We start from the raw sequence: 21,383 nt of genomic DNA on the forward strand, positions 1-21,383 counted from the left end.
TTGGGGGGGGGGGGGGTTTGTTCTGAAGTTACTGCTTTGTTTAATGTTTGCAGAAACCTTCAGTCCAATGGTTTGACCGGAAAGTTACCTCCAGATTTCGGTAACATGAAGTACCTCAGAGAACTCCATCTGGACAGGAACAGGCTTCAAGGAAGTCTTCCTGTTACTGGAACATCACACTACTCGTCAAGAATGTAAGTTGAGAGGCAAAATATGAATAATTATCATCTATTATGGAAATGCCTATCGAATTCCTTTGTCACTGTTGGTTTTTGGCCAATCAGGGTTGCTTCAAGTTCAAACGTTACCGGATTGTGCAAGTCATCTACCTTAAAAGTTGCAGACTTCTCTTACAATTTCTTCGTGGGAAGCATTCCAAAGTGTTTGGAGTACCTTCCAATGTACTGTTCTTACAAGACCCTTGTCTACTAGGCTGTCTTGTTTTCTTTCTTCATGTCCTGTCTTCTGGTAATTTCTTATTTGTTGTTTGGGATCGTCCTAGAACGAGCTTTCAAGGGAACTGCTTGCAAAACAAGGATCCTAAACAGCGACCTCCTACCCAATGTGGTAAGATATGATATGAGTCTCAATACATTACATTTGAAAAGTTCTCTGCAAATGTTCTTTAGTTTCCATAGTAACGTTGTTCTTGGCAGGCGGTGCTCCACTGGTTAAAACTCGTCAAAGTCCTAGCCCTACCCTTAAGCACCGGCCAGCTGAAACCGAGTCCAAGCATCATAAAGCATCGAGACCCTCATGGCTTCTGGCTCTCGAGATAGTCACGGGATCAATGGTCGGTATCTTTCTCTTGGTTGCAGTCTTCTCTGCAATTCACAGGTGCAACAATAGGTCTTCTCTCATCATTCCCTGGAAGAAATCAGCAAGTGAAAAGGAGAAGTTCACAGTATACACAGGTTTAAGACTCTTCGAAAGATTCCACCTTTCAATACAAACCCGGCAATCATACTTATGGAGCAAAAGTAACAGATCTGTCTTTCTATTGCAGATTCTGAAATGCTGAAGGATGTAAGAAGATTCACAAGGCAAGAGCTTGAAGTGGCATGTGAGGACTTCAGCAATATCATTGGTTCTTCTGCTGATAGTCAGGTCTACAAAGGAACAATCAAAGGAGGAATGGAGATTGCTGTGATATCTCTGTGCATCAAAGAAGAAGATTGGACTGGCTACCTCGAGCTTTATTTCCAAAGAGAGGTGTCGATCTTTGTGTTTATTCTCATCCTGTCTTGCCCGAAGAACGTCAGTAAAAACCTGACCGTTCTTGGCCATTTATTGTTCAGGTTTCGGATTTAGCTAGGCTCAACCATGAGAATGCGGGAAAATTACTCGGATACTGCAAAGAGAGCACACCATTCACAAGGATGCTTGTCTTTGAATACGCATCAAATGGAACACTTTATGAGCACCTACACTGTAATAACCAGACATCCTTTGAGCTGTGCTGTCTTCATGAGTAGTTTTTGTGATACCCTCATGATGAATTCTGCTGCAGGTGGAGAAGGATCATTGTTATCATGGGCAAGACGCATGAAAATCGTTATAGGAATTGCTCGTGGTCTGAAGTACCTTCATACAGAACTCAATCCTCCATTCACAATCTCTGAGTTGAACTCCAACGCAGTATATCTCACTGAAGATTTCACTCCTAAGGTATTGTTATATTGGTCCATTCTTGACAAAACATTACCTCAACACCCACTAGATTTAGTCTCTGATTTCTTAACAAGTTTTCTATCTGGCATCTGCTGCAGCTGGTTGATTTCGAGTGCTGGAAGACGATTCTCGCAAGATCGGAGAAGAACTCGAGAAATATCAGTAGCCAGGGTGCTATCTGTGTACTCCCTAACGCAATGGAACGTCGATATTTGGATGTGCAGGGAAATATCTACGCGTTTGGTGTTCTTTTGCTGGAAATTGTCAGTGGAAGACCTCCTTACTGCAAAGACAAGGGTTGCCTCGTTGAATGGGTAAACCCCCAATCCCTCCTAAGATCCCTTCCTTCCTATATTGATGGCATTAATACTAAGCAAGATTCAAACTTTGGTTCTTTAACCAAATGGGTACACCATTAGCTGCTCAGGAAGGATTGTATAATTTGGCTACGTGGTCCTTTTGGAGACTTTGTTTCCTGGGTGCAAAGATCGTCCTACTCACCTGTTTTTGATGACTAAAGTTTTGAACTTTGCCGTGATGAAACCAATGCGGGTGTGAATTGCAGGCAAAGGAATTCATTGAAGTGCCGGATGTGATGGGGAATTTGGTGGATCCGGAGCTGAAGCACTTCAAGCAGGAAGAGCTGAAGGCTATATGTGAAGTGACCAGCCAATGCATAAACCCAGACCAGGACAAGCCTCTGCCTCCATCAATGCAAGACTTCTGCGAGATGTTGGAGAGCAGAATCAGTCTGTCAATCTCTGCAGAGCTCAGGTCTTCTTCTTTGGCCTGGGCCGAGCTTGCACTTGCCTCGTGATGAGTTCAAGATCCTGAGGAGAAAGAAGAAGAAAAAGACTCCATTGCTAACTAAGCCAACTCTGTAAATCAATTAATGGTGTTTACATTCATGTCTTTTTGATTTGACAGTGTTCAACCTCGGTTTTTTTCCCGGGTCTGGGGTATGTTTGTATGTAGAGGAGAGGATATTTGGTGAAAAGGGAACATAGAGGTAAGACTCTGTGTACTTAGTGAGAAGTATGTGATGTTGAGAAATGTTTTCAGGTCAAACAGTTGATATATAAACATATGGACGTGTGTGTGATATAAGCATATGCTAAAACAATGCCAAAGCAATGGACTGGCTTCCTTCTTTTCCTTTGCTTTTGTTTTACAACTTCACCACAATACCGAACCAACCCGGTTTGGTTCAAATTGATCCCAATTTTCTAGGTTTATAGTTCACAAACATGATCTGAAAACTTGCATAGTTCAATCATTCAATTCCTCTGATTAGAATGCATAACCAAATGTATAACGTTTTTACATCTTAGATCGGAGTCCCTGCTTAGAGCCAGTTCCAGTCTCCCTTTGCTTCTGAATTCTTTCTTTGGCTTTGAAAAGGATCTCATGAACTTCATCAAAGTGTGGCATGGTAACGTTTCTCGTATTCTCGATCCATTTCTGAACTTTCTCATAGGGACCGAGCAATCTAAGTCGATCTTTTTCCTCCAAAACCTGCAAAACCAAACGAACATCAGAGTCAGAAGTCGAATGAAACTACATTTAAAGTTTTTTAATCGGCTAGTTGGAATCCAAAATAAGTCCCCAAGGTCTTTCTATTCGGTTGATCAACAGCAACTTAAATACCTGCAGCTGCATTAGTTCACAGACAAGGCTCAGATCAGCTATGGATGGTTGGTTGCTGCTGAGCAAGAACTTGCTATTACTGCCCTTGAGCCAGAAAGTCTCTAGCTTGGACAGAGACTTAGATAGCAACTTCTCGGCTTCAGCTGCTGCTCGTGGGTTCAAAGGAAGACCGAGGGATGGAGCTAGCACGGTATTCAGAACATATCCGGCTGAAATAATAAGTGTTTTTCAGCGGATAAACATGTACACAGATGTTTATTGGCACTCTTAATTGTTTCTATAGCTGTTTTAATATCAATATTGATTGAACAAGGTGTGAATAGAGATCCTAGAGGAATATAACCATAATCCGCACCTGCACCAGCACGTAAATTGGAGTGGTGCCAATCCAAGACCGAGTGAATCTTGGCCCTCTTGGAAAGATCGTTCGGATACCTAAATTCAAAATGTGAAACTGTTTCAACATTATAAGATCATACTGAGCATCAAGACAACTGACAGAAAGTATAGCTCACCAATGGTCAGGGATACCAGGAAATGCTGATGAAAGGTAGATCAGGATGGCGTGACTGCAACCGCAAATTATTAGAAGGTGAATAGAAGTAGATACAATGGAGTGAAATAGTAAGCAACACAAGAGTTATCACTTAGACTCGTCAAGCATGTTGAAGAAAAAGACCCAATGACGTGAAAAAAAAAGAAGTCTTTTTATTCCTCTGCTATCTATTTCCTTATACGGTTCTACCCTGCCATCTGCTGAAATAAAGGGAAGAAATTATATCGAGCACCTCTCGAAGAGCTTAAATCTGCCATCAACAATAGCCGGCACCTTCCCCATCGGGTTAATTTCTGGAAAACACGGCATCCGAACACTGAGTCAGAAGTAGAATCATCATGAACAGGATGCAGCTTCCACTAACTAGTTCATTCTCGAAGAGTCAAATGCAAATAGAGACACACACACGAACGTAAGATGAAATCTATTAAAAGTTGCAATAGATCAACAAAACATTATACTGCAGGCTCGAACTGCAATGGTATCGAGCTGATCACGCTGTAATGATGCCTATCAGCTTTTCATATCTTCGTCCATGTTTTAGTGGGAGCATGCACTTATAATAACCTCAATTCATTCACCTTCAACATTTATTACTGTCATAGATTCTGAACAGATGGGTTCACCATATTGTAAGCATTTCCAAGTTTCAAACACATACAAAAACATATCTAATCCATGAAACTTACATCACTCAGATTTGACAAAGTTAATTACAGATGATCAATCCAACTACTCGGTTACCCATTAAACGACAAACACCCATATGAAATCTCATACTCTCTCAAGTCTTATCAGATTTTTGGTAAATAAAAAAAAAATCTAGACTTTAAGACGCAAAAGGGGGAAAAGGTGATGAACCTTTGAATTCTGGGGATAAATGCTTACGCTTCGCCAAGGATAACACGACCTCCTCGAACTCGATTCCATTAACCCTAGGAAAAAAAAGTTGTAGAAATTCATACAACCCACAGAGAAATACCCTAATTTTTTCAATGGAAGTGTGAAAACAACGAAATTACTTGCAGAAAATGATGACCGCACGAGACGGCTGAGACATCCGATCTGAATACACTTTAAGCTTCATCTTCTTCTTCTTCTTCTTCTTCTTCTTCTTGCTTCAGCTATGGCGGTTCTGTTGTGGATCACAACTCGATAGGGGTAAAATAATCTGGGGGAAAATGCCCGACCTCACGAACAAAACGGATTGATGTTTTTGCATTAGGGAGAGAGATTACGTGCCGTTTTTCACGCTAGAAAACGGTTTGAGAATGAGAAAACCCCTTTTTTTTCTTATTAAAAAAAAAGCATGACTTGACATAATTCATTAAATCGAAAATTAATTAAGGAAGAACTAAAAAGAAAAAAAAAACTTAATTCATGAAAACAAAATTCTCTCAGTTTCAAAATTTGAACCCTAACTTTTCCATTTCTCTGCTTCAAGAAAAAAGGAAACATCATTCAATTTCACGAAATGGAAACAACATTCATTCAAAATTCGAGAGAGAGAAATGGAAAATCTCCTCAATAAATACCCTCGACGAGTACACATACGAACGAACAACATCATCTTCCCTTCTTCCACAGATAGCCTCTTGTTGCGATTCTCTCTCTGCCTTTTTTTCTTTCTGATCTCGAGGAAAGAAGAAGTAACGACAATGGCTCTTTCTGATCTCCGTCGCAGAATCTCCTTTGCATTGCCAACGATCAAAGACCGGAAACTCCGGAATCTCGTTATCGCCCACTTGTCCGCCACTGACTCTGCCTTGGAGTTCTACGAAAGCGCGAAAACTTTTCTGGGAAAAGCTAAAGACGACGAGAGAATCGCCGTGGAAGCGCTTCGCGAATTCGGAAAGGACTCGAGTGTTTCAACTCTTAGAGATGCCCTGAACTTCGAATCATGTTTCGACGATATGTCATTCATCGATGATTTCGTCCAAAAGTATAGGAATTTTCGGAAGATTATTTCGAACCTAGAGAGGCTGCTGCTAGCAATGGATTCCTCATTCTCGATCGGCAAATGGGTTTCCAGGGTGTTCTCCAGCCATCGGGAGAGACGCGAAATGCTGAGCAAGGTGAAGAGAGATGCGTTTGCTTTGAGGTTCTGTTCAAAGATGGTTCTTGATAGGGTTCATCGTATGTGCATAAGAATAGACTTTGGGGCCATGGAGATGCTCGAGGGAGAAGACAAGTTTCTGGAGGGAGAGCTTACGCTGTCAAAGATCAAGATTCAAGATTTGGAACGATGGTTGGATGTCTTTGAGAAACTTGTAGGATCCGACAAGATGTTGGAGTTTCTGACTGATGTAGACTGATTCATGTTTTTTTTTCTTGTAAAGAATTTCAACAGATAAATAAATGGATAAGAAGAAGAAGAAGATGTTTTCATTTCAGCAACTCTTTGTTCTCTTTTCTTTGAAACCCAAACAACAAAGAACAAAACTGATGTTTTGATTACGTCATGACGTCCTATATACTATTTGTAAATTATTTACGCGCGGATGAATAGAAAAATTATATAAAAAAAAACAAGGCAATGTAACAATATATTATGTACAATATACATCTAAATATATACACAATAAACGTCGGACGAAATTAAAAAAAAAGGTAATGTAAATCATCTTAAACTGCAAAGTAGTAAGGAATAAAAGTGCAGCTAAAAACCACTCTTGTTATGTAGCAAGCCACGTGCCATGGAAATTCCATTGCGTTTTTGTACGGTTTTACACAACCGGGGTGTATCCAGTGGCGGACGCAGAAAATTTTATCGATGGGGGCAACAAAATAATAGTAATAAAAATATAAATATAAATATAAATATATATTATAAAATTTTATCTAAAAATATTTAGGTTCAACAAATAAATTCTATGATTTTTTATTTTTTAAAATATATTTATATAACTCCATTTATAATTGTTTGAATTATATTTTTGATAAAATAAACTAGACAATGACTCAAAAATTAAAAATTTAATGTATTATGGGTTAGATTTTTTTAGTAAATTATCGGTTGAACTTTCTACTAAATCAAATAAAAATTCAATAAATATATATACAGATAAATTTATAAGTATAATAAACATATAAAAACAAATAAATAAAAAATAACAAAGATTATTTAAATTTACAATTTTTACAAATATTTCTTCTTTTGTTTTAGTTTTTATTTTATTATAATTAAATTGACAATATTTTTTATTTGTCTAAAAAAAGTAAAAAACTTGAAAATAGAAAATAACAAAAAAACAATAGACTAATTTTTTTTATTAACTAACATCACAAAATATATGAAAAAAATCAAATTAGTGGGGTCCGTGAAAAATTTGTATCGCCAAACTGAAACTTTGATTATATACACATTCACATTTAACCCCAAAAAGGAAGTAGAGTCTTGATTAGTGTCGATTTCTTGTAAATTAGGAGTGACCTTGACAGATTTGGTGTGATCTCTTGAGATTTATTCTTGAATTGATTTTTTTTCTCTCGTTTTACTCATGATTCTCCAACGATTAACATGATTATAGGATGCTAAACTCATTCTTAAGTGGCCGAACAATACGAAATATGACTAAGATACTTTGCCCGGATATACCTCAATATGAATCAAGTATAACTCGCAACGTAGATAAGGTGTTTTGTTTCATTATCTTTAACGTCCCCCTCAAGATTGTTTCGAGTTTTCATAAGCCAATCTTAACGAGCGAATACTTCTATGGCCCATCCATAACAAGCACTCCTTATTTCATTGTGGTTTCTCCGTTTTCAAGATCAAAGATCAGAATGTACATGGGACATAATTTTCCTCCTCAAACAGACAATTACATCAACTTAGTTAAAGAATTAGCAAAAATTCGTTTGATGATAAGAAAAAAAATGAAATTAAAGTTGTAAAAACATGTTCATAATCAAATAAGAGTAGAAAAGGTCTTTTAAATTTGATGTTCTCATTGCATTGGAATTCATTAGGTTATGAAGAATAACGTTTGTTTGATTATTAGGGTAAAATATGTCTTTTAAATGCTCATTGAAAATAAATAAGTAAATACAAAGAAAAAGTTCTTATGCGAAAGAGTCTCGTGATATTCAGTTTGAAATATTAGAAAATAAAATATAGTACGCAATGTTAGAAAAATACGGATGGCTTTTATTATTATGATATTAGTGTTGAAAAGGTATGCATATATATAGAATGAGAAACAACACAAATATGCTAATATGTTATAATATAAATATATCTAAACATTCTATATCTATAAATATGTCTATTTGCAAAAAGTTCTTTTTTGGCTAATAAAGCTTGTATATTAATATCTTTTACGCTGTTCTAATTAGGGTGGACATTTCGAGAAACGGTTCGGGTTCCGAACGAGAATAGATCGGTTCGGTTATTTCGGTTTTACAAAAATAGGTACCAATCGATTTTTATATTGTATTCAGTTCAGTTCGGTTCGGTTTCGGTATCGATTCGGTTCCGGGTTTTATTAAAAAAAAGATAGATTTCCTTTAAAAATATTCGGTTTTTCGAGATTTTTAAAGTTCGGTTCGGTTCGGTTCTGAAAAAATTCGGTTCTCTAAAAATGGTACTGTTCGGGAATTAAGAACAGTTTCGGGTCAGGAAAGTACTGTTTTTTTTTTGTTCGGTTCGGTCCGGTTCCGAAGAACCGAACTGAAACGTCCAGCCTAGTTCTAATCTAAATTTTTTTGGAATTAAACAAACTATGGGTTATTCATGTGATCTTTTTGTTTGTTTGTTTTTAATTTGAAGATTAAAAAAAAAACACGTTAAAATAAATATACTACAGGGAGGATGAATGAGAGCGTTTGGATCCTTTGTGAACGATGAAGCATTTCATATGAAAAGGGCGACAAACTGTTGGGAGCAGATTCTTTGCAAAAGATTCCTCATTGTGCTTCCATTGTCATAATTTCGAAAGCCCATCATCGAAGCTAACCTCGGTCTGACACAAAAGAGGGGACAACAATGGTAATAGAAAACGTACCCGAGTTTCTGACAAGTTGCAACTGAAAAAGATGGACACCCATATCTCTCAAGAACAAACTCGGCTGATGATTTCCATGTGAAATTTGGATCCAGAAGACGATCCCAACGGTAGTTAGCTCATCAACTGAGGGACCAGCTTCAAGGATTCAGACATAGTATCTTCCATTCACACCTACCCCTCAAAGCATCAAGTTTTGTACCACAGGTATCCCACCAAACACACACAGAAACTACGTATCTAAACCCCCAGCTTCGTATAGAAAACAGACCGAATGTTTCGCCATTTCACAACAATACCCGTCAAGAGTGCTTCCTAGGTGAAAAGAGAGCTCTTTAGACAGTTTCACGTATCCTCCCCCCTAGTCAGGACCCTGCAACCAGAATCAAGAAATCTCTCTTTATTTCCTGTACCCAGGACAAAGCAAAAGAACCAAGAACCGGAAAAGATCTTTCTGCGTCGGTCTCTTCTGAATTTTGGGGTTTGAGAAAGAGAAAGCCCCAAATTGATGATGCGTCGAGAGAATAAGGGCTCACCCACCCGAAACTGATAAACCCGCATGATCATTTTTTTCTCTCCAGTTCCTGAAGGGCCTTCTCGGCTTTCTCAGACAAACCGGCTTCAACGTGTGCCGTTGCCAGGTTGCTGTAAGTAGTCCAATCAGGAGCAAGTCTTCCATTTCTATTCATCTCCTCCAGAAATATCCTTAGTAGTAGCAGCCAAAGCCCTCTCATCCAGACATGATGTTCTCAGCCTTCATCATTTCCTGGATGATTGCTGGAACCGACCGGTCTTTGTGTAAAGGGTCATGAGGCTGTGATAAGAACGAGTTTTAGATGTCTCTGGAAGATCGACAAAGTAATTCTCCGCAGCAGCAGTTCCCCGAGCTCTGGCAACAAGGTCGAGATGGATCGCACACTGTCTTGTTCATACCTCTATCTTCCATAGCTTTGGGGAGCTAACAACAAAAGACACGAGTTCTCTATCAGGAGTGCGATAAGCCAGAGGCATAAACTGGCTAGATACCATACATCTGCTCAGAAAATGCCTGTTTCAGAGGCAAACATCCACTGAGAAACCCCCCAACAATTTCCCCATCCTTAACTATACCCATTTCTATATTCACTCAACAGTGGCCATTGACGCATCCCAAATAAATCGAAGATTCCGACGAGCATTCACTCAATGGTAACAACCATATTTCGACGGGTTTCACGTTCAGACCTTGAGTGCAGGGCAATAAAGGGGGTGGCTGCGGAGCTTGTTGATGGTGTCCCATTTGAAAACGCATTTGGAGCTCTTGAGGAACTGATTCAGCTGCTCCCCTCCGAGCTACCATCGTTGAATAGCCGATGATAAAGCTGTACCTAACCCGAACGGTTCCCCTTCAAAGCAAGAAGACGCGTCCGGACATTGGAAATCTAGCACCTGCTGCGATGAAAACAGTAGCAGAAACTGGGAAACATCATCCTCAAGGCGAATCGGTCTCTTTCGGACAGATGAGCTCCCGAATTTTCCGACAATGAAATCTTAGGACACTTTCTCCACGAACTCCAAAACATGGAAAACCCATCTGTTGAGTTGATGCTACTCTTTCTCCGATCTCCCCATCGCCATGCGATCGAATCCCATTGGGGCTTCTTCTCTGAACAAACTCCTCAGCTCGATATGCCCTAATTTGGATAATTATCTCCATATTCATCTTCCAGCTAAATCCCGTCTCCTCCGAATTTTGGGGTTTGAGAATGAGAAAACCCCTGTTATTAAAGATTGTTTCTTATAAAAAAAAAAACATGACTTAAACTTAATTCATTAAATCGAAAATTAATAAAGGAAGAACTAAATAAAAAAAAAGAATTAACTTAATTCATTAAAATTTAATTTCATTTTAAAATTTAAACTTAAACCCTAACTTTTCCATTTCTCTGCTTCAAGAAAAAAGGAAACATCATTCAATTTCATTCAAAAATTAAGAAAAATTGGAGAGAGAGAAATGGAAAATCTCCTCAATAAATACCCTCGACGAGTACACACACGAACGAACAACATCATCTTCCCTTCTTCCACAGATAGCCTCTTGTTGCGATTCTCTCTCTGTATTTCTTTTTTTCTTCTGATCTCAAGGAAAGGAGAAGGAACGACAATGGCTCTTTCGGATCTCCGTCGCAGAATCTCCTCTGCATTGCCAACGATCAAAGACCGGGAACTCCGGAATCTCGTCATCGCCCACTTGTCCGCCACTGACTCTGCCTTGGAGTTCTACGAAAGCGCGAAAACTTTTCTGGGAAAAGCTAAAGATGACGAGAGAATCGCCGTGGAAGCGCTTCGCGAATTCGGCAAGGACTCGAGTGTTTCAACTCTTAGAGATGCCCTGAACTTCGAATCATGTTTCGACGATATGTCATTCATCGATGATTTCGTCCAAAAGTATAGGAATTTTCGGAAGATTATTTCGAACCTAGAGAGGCTGCTGCTAGCAATGGATTCCTCGTTCTCGATCGGCAAATGGGTTTCCAGGGTGTTCTCCAGCCATCGGGAGAGACGCGAAATGCTGAGCGAGGTGAAGAGAGATGCGTTTGCTTTGAGGTTCTGTTCAAAGATGGTTCTTGATAGGGTTCATCGTATGTGCATAAGAATAGACTTTGGGGCCATGGAGATGCTCGAGGGAGAAGACAAGTTTCTGGAGGGAGAGCTTACGCTGTCAAAGATCAAGATTCAAGATTTGGAACGATGGTTGGATGTCTTTGAGAAAGTTGTACGATCCGACAAGATGTTGGAGTTTCTGACTGATGTAGACTGATTCATGTTTTTCTTTTTCTTGTAAAGAATTTCAACAGATAAATAAATGGATAAGAAGAAGAAGAAGATGTTTTCATTTCAGCAACTCTTTGTTCTCTTTTCTTTGAAACCCAGACAACAAAGAACAAAACTGATGTTTGATTACGTCATTACGTACTATACTATTTGTAAATTATAAGTTCTGTCTGTTTTTTTCTCTGGTCTTAAAGAAAAGAATGGATCTTTCTGATCTCCGTCGCAGAATCTTCTCTGCATTGCCAACGATCAAAGTGGAAGGGTCTTTCGACAAACTCTTCGAAGCCCAAGCGCTGCTGGATCTCGTCATTGCCCTCTTGTCCGCCACTGACTCTGCGTTAGAGTTGTGCCAACAGGCAAAAACGTTTCTGGTAAAAGCTCGAGATGACGAGAGAATCATGGAGGGAGCGCTGTGTGGATTCCGACAGTATGGAAGTGTTCTGAATCTCGCAAAGGCCCTCCGCCACTTACGCAGCTCCGATGATTCATCGTCTTTCATGGAAGACTTTGCCCGAAAGATCAGCGATTGTCGGAAGCACATCGCTAACCTCTCGAGTCTGATCGAATCCTCCCTATTCTCGGCCTGGCGGAGTCGAAGCCGAATCAAACACGTTGCGAGATGCTGGATTTGGCGGGGGGAGATGCCTGCTCTTTCGAGTTCTATTCCGAGATGATGATCGCTTTCATACCATTAATCCGACGTCTGACTAAGAATTTGATCAAAACAAGGTTTGGGTTCGGACCGGTGGAGAAGCTTGAGGAAGATGTTGAGCTTCTGAAGGCGAATCTCCAGTCTTTACAAAAGTGGACCAATGATTTGGGAGACATTGCAGAGACTGGTCGTGTTAGGTTACACCACAAGATCCTCGAGTTCATCCAGACATGTGCCGTTTGATCGTTCGAGTTGTTGTTGTGAGACTTTTTTTTTTTTTTGAATTTTACTTTTTTGGCAAACAACCACAATTGATGCGTTAATGTTCATCTCTTTCCTCTGTCGTGTGGTTTATCTTCATATGTTTTAAATGTCTATAGATATCCAATGAATTCTAATAAAAAAATAAAATATTTTTTAAATAAATTTAAAAATGTTATCCTGATTCCTGGGAACTGACAAGACGAGACCTATCTCGGACCAATCTTGCAACATTACCAGGAACTCCAAAGTAAAAATCTACAACACATTTTTTATGTACAGAACTCTAGTTTCCTGTGCTGTTCTGAAAGTTAGGCAATTGGATTCATCCCCGAGTCAAGTCAATACTAGTCAGATGATGAGAGTCAAGCGACCTGGCCAAACCTGGCCATCTGGTCATTGCTGCAGGATCTTGGCCTTTGAACTTCCATACACAAAGCTACAAGCCAGGACCTGTAAAACCGAAAATTGAATTAATTTTTTTTATTATTTAATTATTTACATCAAATTATATACACACACACACACCACCAAGTGGTAAACTTTCATACCAAAAAAAAAATGGTAAACTTTTGCTTAAAATGTTTCGGCCCAAATAACATGCGGTCGTGTTGAGCCGTTTCCAGGCCTTAATAATTCTGGGCCGCTTTAGGCCCAATCATATATTGGTCCGTTAGAGGCCCAAAACGGAAGAATTTCGTCCTACACTATATGATTTGTACGCAACTGCCGTCAACTTTTTTGCCCCGTATGTACGGTAATACATATATACACACATATATATATTGGTTTGAATAGTCCACCATATAAATTCTCAAACCATATGCATAATTTGAAAATTCAAAGCAATCTGTATGAATCTCTTTTTAGAATTTCCAATATGTATTATATGTAGGGGATTTTCAATTCCCTGTGGACGTACCACGGGATGGTCGGCAAAAAGGCAATAAACTTAAAAGCTTTTCACTGTTGGAAGAAAAACAAAACATTTGAGCGTTATGTCGGTGGAAAATAAATAATTTATGTGAACTAAAATTTGCCTTATCCAACCAAAAAGATCATTCTCCATGCAATTCCGACCAACACCGATATTATTATATCCCTTCATATTTATATTTGTATGAATAATTTAACTATAACCCATTTCCAAACATTAACTCACAGTTTATTTATATATATATATATATAATCTAGTAATTATGGTGAGTAATCAAATATATGTATAGGTGTCCATGTTGTTTTATTATATACATTAAAGTTAGCTGGATATACACAGATAACAAATGCGTCATGTATCTATTGTTTACACTTTTCTGTGGCTATTAATTTCATTAAATACAAATTGGAAGAGCGAATGTGAGTTGTTTCTCACCCACTCAATTGCCCCTAGTTTATTTTGGATATTACCAAACTGCCATTAGAATTTTAAAACCTAAAAGACAAATACGCACGATCGAGTCTACTCCCCGTCTCGATTCTCTCTCCCTCTCACAGAACCCGCTCGAGCCTCCTCGTCGTCTCCGGCCACCGTCGAGCCTCCGCCGCCGCCGCTGTCTCCTTCGACGTCGAGTCTCCTCTCTCTAGGTGCGTTGAGTCTCCTCTGTGCTTTGATGAGTTGACTTTGTGAGGCTGCTTTGCTGTTTTCCATTTCTATTTTTTAAAGAAAAAGTTGTCATTGCTCCGTGCTGCTTGGTCTCCGAGAAAGTTGAAGGAAAAAGTAGAGAAAAAGCAAGACGATTTCGGAATTCAGTTAGTTCGCCGAGTTTGGATTCGTTATTTCCTGTCTGTTTTTTTTTGTTGTCAGAGTCGTGTTAATTTATCATGCTTCGTTTCTTGATTTGATCTCGTTTTGCGTGTTGGTGTGATTTCTGTTATAGTTGGGAACGAGAGCAACTCGGTTTCGATCTTCGTCTGGAATAGCGTTGAAGTTGCTCATAGATTGATTCGGATAAGCAAGAAAATTTCGATTGATAATCAGCGTATGAGCAGTGTAGGGTTTATGGTTTAATCGGAATTCCGGAAAAATGGGCTGTGAGGTCTCCAAGCTCTCTACATTTTGCTGTGTTTCAGAGCCAGAGGCCTCGAATCACGAGGTTCCAGGTTCAGGTGGGTGGCTATGGCTGAGTTGTCTGAGAGTTTCTAGGATTTCTCTGATTGAATTCTGACATTGTGGTGGATTTTCAGATGACGACAGGAGGGGTGAAGTAAGTGATCTGCCCCGATTTCGTGAATTCTCAATCGAGACGCTAAGAATCGCTACTTCGGGCTTTGCCGTAGAGAACATAGTTTCAGAGCATGGAGAGAAAGCTCCAAATGTGGTGTACAAAGGGAAGCTGGAGAATCAAAGGCGTATTGCTGTTAAGAGGTTTAATCGTAGAGCATGGCCTGATGCCCGCCAGTTTTTGGTGAGAATGTTGTTTTTGCTTGAATGCATAGTCTTTTATGTGCTTAGAACTGCCAAAGTCTGCTTAAATTTCCCTCAATTTAGTTTGATGTGTGGAGTCAATCTAAATTTGGAAGTTTTATGTCGTCAGTTGTCCGTTGAACCACATGTTGGAATGTTTCCATATCTTGAGCTGAATGACCATTAATAACTTGGTGATGTGGAGTAGTCATTTTCAAAGGAGCTTTGCAGTCTTTCCATGAGATCATATTTTGCTTACTGATTATGTTAGTTGAGTATTTTTGTTCATACTAGCACCTTTTCCTAGATGTATGAGGTCATTACAATTTGTAGATGCCATTTGAGTAAGTTGCTTATGCTGATATTAAGAATGAGATAATCATACCATGGATAGTAACCAAGCATAAGTTGTTATCCATCTGTGATGGAAGTACTTTCTGAACGAAACATTTCATTCTTAGTTGTTTGTGTTTGCTAGGTATCAAAATTTAGATTTCAATTGCCAACTACTAAATTTAGACTTTGATATTTTTCAAAAGAAAGTTTGCTATGCTCGAGTTAAACTTCCAGCTTAAGTTAGATAATCTCATATTTTTTATTGGTTGTTATGATAATTTATGAAATGTGTCTACGTTTCCCGTACAAGAAACATCTAAACCTACTGGGTTTTAATCTGTGACAACAGGAAGAGGCCAAAGCTGTTGGCCAGCTGCGGAACAATAGGTTGGCAAATCTACTAGGGTGTTGCTGTGAAGGTGAAGAAAGACTACTTGTTGCAGAATTTATGCCAAATGAAACTTTAGCAAAACATCTTTTCCATTGTAAGTTCCTTCCTTACTGTAACTTCATATATATCCTGGCTGCAGTATGCTCATGCCTTGGTTCAGTGAAGTTCATCTCCAGATACTTATATACAGAACTTTCATGTGTCATAGGGGAATCACAACCAATGAAGTGGGCTATGCGGTTGAGAGTAGCTCTACATATTGCTCAGGCTCTAGAATATTGTACCAGCAAAGAACGCGCACTTTACCATGACCTAAATGCTTACAGAGTTCTCTTTGACGATGTAAGTCGGTGTGTTTACGCTTTTTGTTCTGATTATGTTGGTACAGTTTTACATAAAACATCCACTTTTTTCTTTTAGGAGGCAAATCCAAGACTGTCATGCTTTGGTTTAATGAAGAACAGTAGAGATGGAAAGAGTTATAGTACCAATCTCGCATTCACTCCTCCTGAGTATCTAAGAACAGGTATTATTTTGTCAAAATAACCTGTGCATGCCGGAGGGAAAAAAAAAAAGACGATTTCCTTTCAATTCAGAGTTGATCTCTGAAATCTTTTCATATTTTGTTAAAGTGTTTCGGTGTTATATCATCGCAACTGACTGCCATGGTTAATTTGACTATATACCACATGATTGTTTCGTGTTTCGGATTTGTTATAGCCTTTTTGTTTAAGTGCCAGCATGATTGTTTCTTTCTACAGGTCGCGTGACACCAGAAAGTGTGATGTACAGCTTTGGAACTCTACTTCTCGACCTTCTCAGTGGAAAACACATTCCTCCAAGCCATGTTAGATCTCCTGACATCATTTGGATATAAAAATTTTCTGAGTGTTTCTGTTATATATACCACATGATTATTGGCCTGGATTATGGCACATTCTTCCTGAAGTCATGTTTAGGGCCACGTTGTAGTTCTATATTATAGCACAAACGGGTATCTCGCTAATCAATTATTTTTACTTGTATGATGGACCTTAGGCTCTGGACCTAATACGAGACAGGAACATTCAGATGTTGATGGACTCATGCTTGGAGGGTCAATTTTCGAGTGATGATGCCACCGAATTAATACGGATAGCCTCGAGATGCTTGCAATATGAGCCCCGGGAGAGGCCTAACCCAAAATCGTTGGTTACTTCTTTAATTCCGCTTCAGAAGGATATTGAGGTTCTTTCATTTTCAATCATCAAAAGATTTATTCTCTTTTTCCTTCTTAAGCTTTTGTGGTGATAAAGACATTCTTTTTCGTCTGCTGAATCACCATAAGTTCGTATCTTACTCTTCTGCTGCTACTGCAGTATCAGCCAAATATGGGCATTTAGACAGATAATGGCATCATTCATTCCGTAAGATATTTTTCAAACACTAACACAAGAAACATGGTTGATCATGTAGACGCCTTCCCATCAATTGATGGGCATACCTAGCAATGTGGCATCAACACCTCTTTCACCTCTCGGGGAAGCATGTCTAAGAACAGATCTAACTGCCATACATGAAATCATCGAAAAGCTTGGATATAAGGATGATGACGGTGCAGCCACAGAGGTTTGTTTCTTAACTCCAACTGCGATTTTTACGTGTTCTTGTAATGTCTACCGGACGATATATATTTATTTGTTTGGTTTGCATACAACTATCTTGACTTTGCTTAGCTCCAAAGTATCTCTTCAAGGCTGCATCATTCATTGCCTCCTTTGGCTTTCATCTCCCTCCTCTTTGATCTGATCACCTTTGTCTCATCTTTATTTATTTTTTTTGGGTGAAAATTCAGCTTTCCTTCCAGATGTGGACCAACCAGATGCAGGAAACTCTGAACTTTAAGAAAAAGGGTGATGCAGCTTTCCGACATAAAGACTTTGCAACTGCCATTGATGGCTATACTCAGGTTAGAGCCATCCGCTCTGCTCTCGTCTTTTCAAATCTGTCCCCCATAATCAATCACAAACTCTTTTTCAGTTTTCCGGAAAAGGGCACCGTTCTGTGTTTTCCCGTCTTTTCCTGTCAGAATTTCAATGAGGGATCCCTTAAACATTCCCGTCTGTATCGATAGTAATTAACATTCCTGAATGAACAAAGGGATTATCTTTCCGGTGCTTGTGCAGTTTATAGAGGTGGGAACGATGCTGTCTCCAACTATATACGCGAGAAGAAGTCTGTCATATCTAATGAATGAGATGCCGCAAGAAGCACTGAACGACGCAATGCAAGCGCAAGTGATATCGCCTGCTTGGCATATCGCGTCGTACCTTCAAGCAGCGGCTCTTATAGTGCTTGGACAGGAAAACGAAGCACATACCACTCTAAAAGAAGGATCCATGCTCGAAACCAAAAGACACGCTCTTTGATGAGTTTGTGTGTGGCTGATCCGAGGAGAAGAATGATTCTGCTTTATAATATATATACTAACCACAATCAATCAATGATTTTGTTCCTCCGAAGAACGAAACCCTGCCCTCAATCCTCAAATGGTGATTATTAAAGCTGCAGTATGGCACGGTTTGCATTCTGATCCTTTCTGTGTGCATTTCTGGTAAGTTGGGTGTTGATGGTTTTGCTTTTTATTTGCATATATATATATATATATATGTTTTTTTTGTGGGGTGTGGGTGTGGAAGAACTGTGGTACTACTGATCAATCGCTGCTCTGTTTGGAGGGTGGTTGTTTTTGTGGTGGAGATGTGATGAATGGTGTGATTATTGGACTTTTTTTTTGTAATCTATACCGTATACGAGCAAGGATGATTCAGTTTATTTGGTTACGTATAACTTAGTTTCGGTTATTTCAGATTTTTAATTTCATGACCGAGTAGTTATTTACTTTTAATCACTTTGGTTCGATTATAATTTGGTTATATTAGATTAGGTTTTTTTTTTTTGATAAGGGTTGTTGTATTACTATGAAATTTAAGTACATAGTATTAGATTAGGTTTTTAAATAACTACATCGTTTGTCCACCTCTAGAGATCATACCGATTATCCGGTAGTCGGGGTCTGATTTTGAATTTTGTGGATTTTGAAATATATATATATATATATAATATTTATATACCCATGGTACTTATTTTACCTCTCTTGCTTATCGGTTCATTTCTTTAATGTTATTTCTTGTAGGTCTCTCTCTCTCTATATAATATGTGTGTGTGTCAAACAAGTTAGCTATGCCAACTTAAAATTAGTATTAATTGTTTTTTTTATTTAGTACCTTTGAACACATACCCAAAAAAAAAAAAAATCGTACCCTTAAAATTGAACCATTCGTCTATTCATTTAGAACTTGATAAAAGTATAAATAGAGTATTGTTGAACAGTCAGCAAAGACAGTTTCATTAAAACTTGATCTTCTCAATAAAGATCAAATCAACATTATAATATAATGCTTTACAAAGAATGTTGAATAAAATAAAAAATTCAAAATTAGCCATTCTCTATGAAAGCGTGATTTGATAAATTCACCTGAATGCAAAATATTTTTCTTTGAGTTCATCATTCTCCATACTCTGAATACTTCATTTCTTTGAATAATTCATCATACTCACACAAATATATATATGTATATTGCATCTTCTTGTGTTATTGGTACAATACTAACAAAGCCTTTCGAGATTCAAACAAATCAAAGATACAAATGGCAAGAATGGTCGTCATCAAAATATCTTCTTCATTTTGCTTCATCACCATGTTTTCTCTCGTCTTCACGACAAATACGACGATGTCCCAACCAAAGTACATGTTCACTTTCTGCAACCAGTTGAGAGACAACTTCACGTCAACCGCCTTGTATGAATCCAACCGAGACACTGTCCTCTCCAATCTCCGCCTTCGATCTTCTCTCGCCAGCTATTCCAATGCCACGTCAGGCCTAAACCCTAATATGGTACGTGGCATGTTCCTATGCAGAGGAGATATCAGCCAGACGACATGCCAAGATTGCGTAACGACAGCCAATCTCCAAATAGTTCGGAACTGCACTTCTTCCGACGATGAAGAAGCATTCATATTCTACGAGGAATGTATGGTTCGTTACTCAGATTGGTCTTTCTTCTCCGTCAATGAAGACAGACCGTACATCTTACGATATGCCGTAACAAGTGCTCCAGACACTGTAAGTTTCGGTCTAAGGTTGTCTGAGAAGATGAACGAGCTGATCGGCAAGGTTTCGAATGGATCCCCGACTCCGTATTTCGTGAAAGATCGAGAAAGAGTGATCGGATTCGAGGGCTCGTATTATATGGATTCGATTGTTCAATGCTCTCCTGATTTGGATCAAATGAACTGTACTGTTTGCTTGAGACTTGCGTTCCAAGAAATGTCGGGTTACTGCAGTCAGTGTCAGTGGGCTCAGATCTTCACTCCCAAATGTCTCTTGAGGTTCGAAACCACTTCTCTGGGATCACCAAGTATTGGTAGTGGTTCGTTTAACATGAAAGGTAAACATGATGATTATAAATATACATATACATATATATATCTATAATATTCCAATATATTTATGCTACTGATTTCTTTCACGTCAAAATGAATGGATTGTGGGTTTGGCTCTTGCAGGAAAAGGAATTAGGGGAATTGTTGTTCCGGCGGTAGCTTCACTATTTGTGATTTTGATTCTGTGATCAAAATTGATCGGATATGATTATTATTCGTGTGTGTTTGTGTGTGTGTGTGTGTATATATATATATAAGTGTGTCCGATATATATTTATATCTGTGTATATATGGATTCAGTTGTTGTGGAGATGTAATAATTGGTGATGATCATCAATGGAATAATTTGGTTTTATCCGTGGACAAAATCATAATCAGACATTAATTTTATCTATATAAATAGTCATATAGCTAATGATATTTTTATAATATAGTCTAATTAAATAAAATTGAATAACGAGTCCAACGGATCAGGAAGCATTCGTTTTATTCCATTATCCAATTTTATTTAGTAGTTTAATTATTCGTGCCGCAGTTGAGCTTCTTTCGGCCATCATTGAGCTTGGAAAAACAGTGATTACTAATATTAGGGCTTTGAATGGAGATGGCTTTTATTTTGGGTTTTTGTATTTAGTTTTTGGATTTTGGGCCTTGAATGGTAGGAGTTTTTAGAGTTTTTAGAATCCAAAAACCAAAAAAAACAACATTCAAGTTTTTACAAAATTACTTTTCCTAAAAACTTGGAAAGCCATTTTAGTGAAAAAATCAATGAAAAACCAAAAGCTACTTTTTTTGAGTTTTCAAATATTATAAAATCCAAAAACCAAAAACCAAAAACTAAAAACCAAAATCCAAAAACTAAAAGCAAAAACCCAAAATAAAAGACATCTCCATTCAAAGCCTTGGTTTTTAGTTTTTGGTTTTTGGCTTTTGGATTTTATAATATTTGAAAACTAAAAAAAAAAAGTAACTTTTGATTTTTTTTTTCTCACTAAAATGGCTTTCCAAGTTTTTAGGAAAAGTAATTTTGTAAAAACTTGAATGTTTTTTTTTTTTTTTTTTGGATTCTAAAAACTCTAAAAACTCCTACCGTTCAAGCCCTAGATTTGTTTTGTTATGCTTTTAGATTTTTTTCTTGTATAATCTGAACAGTTAATTG

At 38.3% G+C, this 21,383-nt stretch overlaps 4 protein-coding genes across 5 annotated transcripts in view; 3 read left to right on the forward strand and 1 right to left on the reverse strand.

The window, feature by feature from the left end:
• The window catches only part of LOC104823581 (probable LRR receptor-like serine/threonine-protein kinase At1g63430), a 4,291-nt gene extending 1,535 nt beyond the window's left edge, over positions 1-2,756 (forward strand). The window contains exons 5-13 of the mRNA XM_010555210.2: positions 54-194; positions 285-401; positions 503-567; positions 657-914; positions 1,007-1,212; positions 1,299-1,431; positions 1,511-1,668; positions 1,770-1,985; positions 2,237-2,756. Of these exons, the coding sequence (XP_010553512.1) occupies positions 54-194; positions 285-401; positions 503-567; positions 657-914; positions 1,007-1,212; positions 1,299-1,431; positions 1,511-1,668; positions 1,770-1,985; positions 2,237-2,488 (1,546 nt within the window). The 3' untranslated portion in view covers positions 2,489-2,756. The remainder of the gene's footprint in view (positions 1-53; positions 195-284; positions 402-502; positions 568-656; positions 915-1,006; positions 1,213-1,298; positions 1,432-1,510; positions 1,669-1,769; positions 1,986-2,236) is intronic.
• A 38-nt stretch (positions 2,757-2,794) lies between these two features.
• Positions 2,795-5,060, reverse strand: LOC104823580 (glutathione S-transferase T1). Its single transcript, XM_010555209.2, has 7 exons — positions 4,897-5,060; positions 4,736-4,809; positions 4,107-4,167; positions 3,834-3,887; positions 3,674-3,753; positions 3,319-3,527; positions 2,795-3,186 (listed from the first exon to the last, which is right to left on the reverse strand). The coding sequence occupies exons 1-7, from the start codon at positions 4,959-4,961 to the stop codon at positions 2,992-2,994; spliced, it is 738 nt and encodes a 245-aa protein (XP_010553511.1). The 5' UTR covers positions 4,962-5,060; the 3' UTR covers positions 2,795-2,991.
• A 9,007-nt stretch (positions 5,061-14,067) lies between these two features.
• LOC104823582 (probable serine/threonine-protein kinase At5g41260) lies at positions 14,068-18,560 on the forward strand. Of its 2 annotated transcripts, none has more exons than XM_010555211.2 (11): positions 14,068-14,191; positions 14,485-14,713; positions 14,792-15,012; positions 15,697-15,832; positions 15,947-16,080; positions 16,159-16,264; positions 16,500-16,585; positions 16,777-16,965; positions 17,194-17,346; positions 17,573-17,686; positions 17,904-18,560. In XM_010555211.2, exons 2-11 carry the CDS (start codon positions 14,632-14,634, stop codon positions 18,144-18,146), a joined length of 1,464 nt encoding a protein of 487 aa, XP_010553513.1. In that variant the 5' UTR covers positions 14,068-14,191; positions 14,485-14,631; the 3' UTR covers positions 18,147-18,560. The 2 variants fall into 2 exon arrangements, with proteins under 2 accessions (XP_010553513.1, XP_010553514.1); XM_010555212.2 differs by having other exon boundaries at positions 14,597-14,713.
• Positions 18,561-19,351: 791 nt separating this feature from the next.
• LOC104823584 (cysteine-rich repeat secretory protein 4-like) lies at positions 19,352-20,577 on the forward strand. Its single transcript, XM_010555213.2, has 2 exons — positions 19,352-20,229; positions 20,348-20,577. Exons 1-2 carry the CDS (start codon positions 19,428-19,430, stop codon positions 20,410-20,412), a joined length of 867 nt encoding a protein of 288 aa, XP_010553515.1. The 5' UTR covers positions 19,352-19,427; the 3' UTR covers positions 20,413-20,577.
• Positions 20,578-21,383: the final 806 nt, after the last annotated feature.

This window comes from Tarenaya hassleriana, unplaced genomic scaffold (assembly GCF_000463585.1).
Source record: "Tarenaya hassleriana unplaced genomic scaffold, ASM46358v1 Cleome4, whole genome shotgun sequence".
Taxonomy (NCBI): domain Eukaryota; kingdom Viridiplantae; phylum Streptophyta; class Magnoliopsida; order Brassicales; family Cleomaceae; genus Tarenaya; species Tarenaya hassleriana.